The sequence below is a fragment of the Nicotiana tomentosiformis genome, chromosome 3, assembly GCF_000390325.3.
Source record: "Nicotiana tomentosiformis chromosome 3, ASM39032v3, whole genome shotgun sequence".
NCBI lineage: Eukaryota > Viridiplantae > Streptophyta > Magnoliopsida > Solanales > Solanaceae > Nicotiana > Nicotiana tomentosiformis.
The window spans coordinates 90,454,645-90,459,295 of NC_090814.1; the positions used below are offsets into that span (position 1 = coordinate 90,454,645).

Here is a 4,651-nt window from a genome sequence, read left to right on the forward strand (position 1 = left end):
TTAGTCCATCATAGCTATAGTAGGATATATTTATCAAGTCATAGTACCACAATAAGCAAAACCTAAAACATGCCAAGTTATAGGCCCTTATCTGTAAGCAGGAAATTGTATGAACACCGAGTAATGCATAAAGACGCATTGAGAACTCGGGAAATAACATATGCACAAAAATCTACATCTTCAAACATTTTTCTTAATCAGGTTATTCACAAAAAATCTACATTTTCATGCGTTTTACTTAATCAAGTCATCAAGGTGTCGATCCATGACCATCGAAATAGATTGCAAGAATGCTGCCTCACTTGTTTCTGGGAGCACACCCTCTTGTGCTTCTTCAACTATCTGCTCAATGACAGATTCCTTCTTTAGTGTCTCCCTACACATGATTCTTCCAATAGCAAAAGGTGTGAGCCCTCTTTTTGCACCTTTCTTCAGAAGCATAGATGAGATACGAAGTACGCGTGCACATGCAAGGGATAGGGTCCAGCCATGAAACTTCAGAAGTTCAATGTCTTTCTCGGCATCAAGAGAGTTTATGAAAGCAATTGTTTCGGCAGAGTAAGGTTGTTGTGCTTGGGGCCAGTACAGCCAGTCAAAAGTACAATCTTCAAACTGCAGCGGGAAAGGCAAAAAGGAGAGGATGGGAAAATGAGAACAAAATCACTATCAGAAAAGATGAAATGCAGAGCATAAGGACATTTTCTGGATTAATGCAATCACATTCCATAAGCCGGTAGGCAACACAAGAAGCATACGAGTAATAGATCACTACCCACAAAAACAACTCAATTCTTCCCCCATCACATTTGGTCTGCTTTCAAAGAACATTAGACATATTTAAACAGAATTCCTGCATAGATGCTTGCGACTAGACCAAGAAACCTATCTTAGCAGCCCTCAAGCAAACTTATAATTTGGTTATGACTGAATCAACACCTAGCATACCATGATCTAGAGTGAACAAGCAAGGTGATGCATACCAGGGATTTCCTGTGACACACTCTGAACCTATATCATAGTCCTCATAGAACAAACTATATGTTAAAACCTATCAAGAAAATATATACATCACCACAGAAGTCATAAAGAAGCCTGAAATAGATCCAGTAAAGGAATCAGCAGATAAGTTAATTAATACCCACATCATCATTGGGTAGATCTTGAGAAGCCAGGATATTTACAACAACTACAACATATTCCGACTTGCCAAATTTTGGGAAATAAAGAAAAGCTTTACGCATATGCCATCCAGGATTACTATGTGCTTCTATTGGTAAATCCAAGGCTGCTGAGTCAAGACACTTACATTTTCAGGCAAGCAGTAGCCATGATCAATTGGAATAAGCACAAGCTGACCATCCTTATCATCTTTCTGAACCAAAATGTTTCCCGCGTGCCTATCTGCATTCGCCAACCTTATGTCCAGCACTGAGATCCTGTGTACATCATCAACAGGAAAAGCACGAGGACCAAGATCCTCACAACTTCCACAGTTTTTCATGAACATCTGCAGTGACCCAATCTTAAGACACCCGGATGAATATTCACAACCTTCTACATAATTGAAACCGGTATGGAGACACTTGACCATAATTGTGGGAGGAACTCCAGCAAAACCCTTCTCATCGCTACAAGTTGAGCGAGGTCCCGACTTGGGATGATCCAAAATGTATGCTGCAACCTCCCTTAATGCCCCTTCTCCTACACGTGTGCCCTTCTTCAATCCCTCACCATCTACAGACAATGGCAGCCCCCGGGGATTATTCGCAGCCATAGGCTCCTCATCTATTGGTTTAAAAACAGAGACATAATTCTGACCACATGAATCTAGCATGAAATAAGCACCCCCTGATCCCTCAGAAGACCTAATTGGTTGGTGACCCATCTCTATGCCGTCGAAAGTGCTACCAATCAGCTGCTTAACCACAGGTGATAGTGTGATCTTAGGGTTAACAATCAATGGTTCCAAAATAAAACTTCTCGGCACGGTATTGAGTGGGACAACCTGAATACTCTCTTGTAGCTTCTCTACTGCATCAGCCCCATTCTCATCTGATGATGCTACAATCGAAACTTCAAAATCTTTTTGCACTGCTCTAGCCTGTACTTTAGCTGATTTACGCACCAGCAAGTGAAGAACTGCATCGTTGCTTTTACAAATATCATCTATCAGCCTCTTATCTTCTAATTCTTCGCCATCAAATATTAGTTCCTGTTCCTTTAGATTACAAAAACCCTTCCTCTTCTTTGCAATCTGCTGTTTCACATAACCAACATTTCTCTTTCTCTCCACATGGAACTCAAACTCCTGACCACACACTGTCCTAACAGTAATTGCTTGTAAATCAGACAGACGAAGAACCAAATGCAAAATGTTGCAATCAGCGACTCCATAGTCCCTCACACAGGAATTGTTCCGAGCCAACTCCCTGCCTTCAAAGACAAGCTTCTGCTTCTTCACAAAGAAACCTTTGTATGTCTGGATTCTTAATTTCACAGAAGCAATAGAGTCGGATTCCTTAACACGCAAGGGAATTACAGAACCACCCACGGTCAGAAAGATCAAGATTGAATCATTCGACCAGGAACCATGTTGGGCTGACAAACAGCCGGCTAAGTTCAAATTATCCTCAAACACAGGACTCAGAGCAACACTAGCAATAGACATTGTTCCTTAAAAAGTAAGGACTTCTTTCCCCTACAAATCAAATTTTACTCATCAGAGTTGGGATATGATCAATAATTGCAAGCCATCATACTTGATTAACTAGTTGACAATCAAAAGTCACAAATATATTTAAAAATGCTAAAACCTTAGAAATTCACAAGTTGCCGCTAAAATTAACAGCAGCAATTACAGATTTAAACAAATATGCCCTCAATAGCCAAAATTGGAGATAGAAAGAGCAGAGACATGGAATTGAAGGTACTGCAGCAAAACACTTAATGTCAACAGTAAATCAACACTAGAACTAAGGTCCAATTTCGAACCACCAAATCAGACATCAGCTCACCAACTCTTGGCCATTTATCTAACACCACCATGATAACATCAACTATTTATTCATTTAAATCCATGAGAAGGATTTCCTTTTCTTCTTCTTTTTAATTTATTAATTAGGGTTTAAGATTTTCGTTTTCGGACTAGACTTGGACATTGAAACAGTGAAACAAGCACTAGTTAGTACGGCAGTATCATGAAGTTTGTATCAGTTTGTTTATCAAATTGCTGCTATTTCAACTTTTATACTCGAGAAGCACTGTTCTCTAACAAATCAACTGTTGACATAGAGTTCATTTTGCAGTCAACAAAAGCAGATCTAAAAGCTAACCATTTCAATTCTCGATAGATGTTGAGATACTGATTCTATTGGCCTATGGTTCTTTTTATGAACCCCTGGCTACTATTTGGTTTCATTACTCTTTGTTACTGGATATTGGCTCCATTTCTTTGATACTCTGGAGAACTAGTTAATATATTACCACAATCAAATTTCACTCATCAACCACAAGATTAATTATCCAAAACAATCAAAATCATAATCAGTCAGTAAATCACCCAAAACTTTTACTATTCAAAAATTGCAAATAAAATTAATAGCAGCAACAATAGATTTCAAACAATTATGTCCTCCAATAACCAAGAATCCAGAACAATAAAAGCAGATACAATGGAACTGAAGGTAATGCAACAAAATCCAAAGTGTGAGCAGTAAACCAGCACAAAAACTAAGGTTTAATTAAGTCCCAAATCAAACATCATCAGCTCAAAAAGCCACAAACACTTAGCAATTTCTCAAATCCCACCAACAAGAAAAAGGGATTCTGGTGTTTAAGCAGAAACAAGTACACACTAAACTATGGAAAATATGAAAGAGAAAAATGTGAATTACTTACCAGAAAGAAAAGAGAAATCAAAGCAAAACTTGAACTTTTTGCATACAAAATAGAGGGACGATCAGCTTTTTCCGCCGCATCAGCTTTGTAAAGACTAATGATCTTTTCTCCTCTGTAGTTTTTTCTTCCTCGGTGACAGACAAAGGAGTAAGTAATGATATTATCGCAGGGTCCCCCATGCAATATATAGAAATGGAAATGGGACACCCATGCTTTGACACTCTTTAACCGTAAGTAACGGGTTTTATTTGACGCCGTCACTATTCTAGAACTTTACTACTCCTATTGTTCACCATTTTAAATTTTGCTTTTTAAATCTTTTATCGAATTGCTTATAAGCTCATTATATAGAATTAGATATTATAGGCTGCAAGCAAAAATAAGGTAATTGAATCGTGCCACAGTTCAAAAGTTTAATTAGAAGAGCCTGTTAGTCCCGCCAATATTGCTGTATTTGTAAATAATAATTTTGCAAAATATAAGTTAACGTAATGAAACAGTGATTAATTCGAGCCCACTGAATTTACAGTGTTTCCTTAAGGAATTTAATCCTCTCCTAGTACCCAAGGTAATGGATTATTTCCTCCCAGGATAGAACGAATCACACACTGGTGTAACGGTACTTCAAACCCTAGTGTTTCAGCGTACACAAAGTTCGGTAGCAAATCACACTTACAGTTGTTTTGTTTGAAGTTAAAAACAATGCAGAACGAAGGAGTAGAAACTCAGAAAATCGTATGAAAATATTGAGAGG

At 38.1% G+C, this 4,651-nt stretch overlaps 1 protein-coding gene across 3 annotated transcripts; it reads right to left on the minus strand.

Moving 5' to 3' along the window:
* LOC104107593 (phosphatidylinositol 4-kinase gamma 3-like) lies at positions 1–4,056 on the minus strand. 3 transcript variants are annotated; one of them, XM_009616440.4, is made up of 3 exons: positions 3,898–4,056; positions 1,307–2,698; positions 1–612 (listed from the first exon to the last, which is right to left on the minus strand). In XM_009616440.4, the coding sequence occupies exons 2-3, from the start codon at positions 2,666–2,668 to the stop codon at positions 235–237; spliced, it is 1,740 nt and encodes a 579-aa protein (XP_009614735.1). In that variant the 5' UTR covers positions 2,669–2,698; positions 3,898–4,056; the 3' UTR covers positions 1–234. The 3 variants fall into 3 exon arrangements, with proteins under 3 accessions (XP_009614735.1, XP_070053341.1, XP_009614736.1); XM_009616441.4 differs by lacking the exon at positions 1–612 and adding an exon at positions 780–1,048 and having other exon boundaries at positions 3,898–4,036; XM_070197240.1 differs by lacking the exon at positions 3,898–4,056 and having other exon boundaries at positions 1,307–2,715.
* Positions 4,057–4,651: the final 595 nt, after the last annotated feature.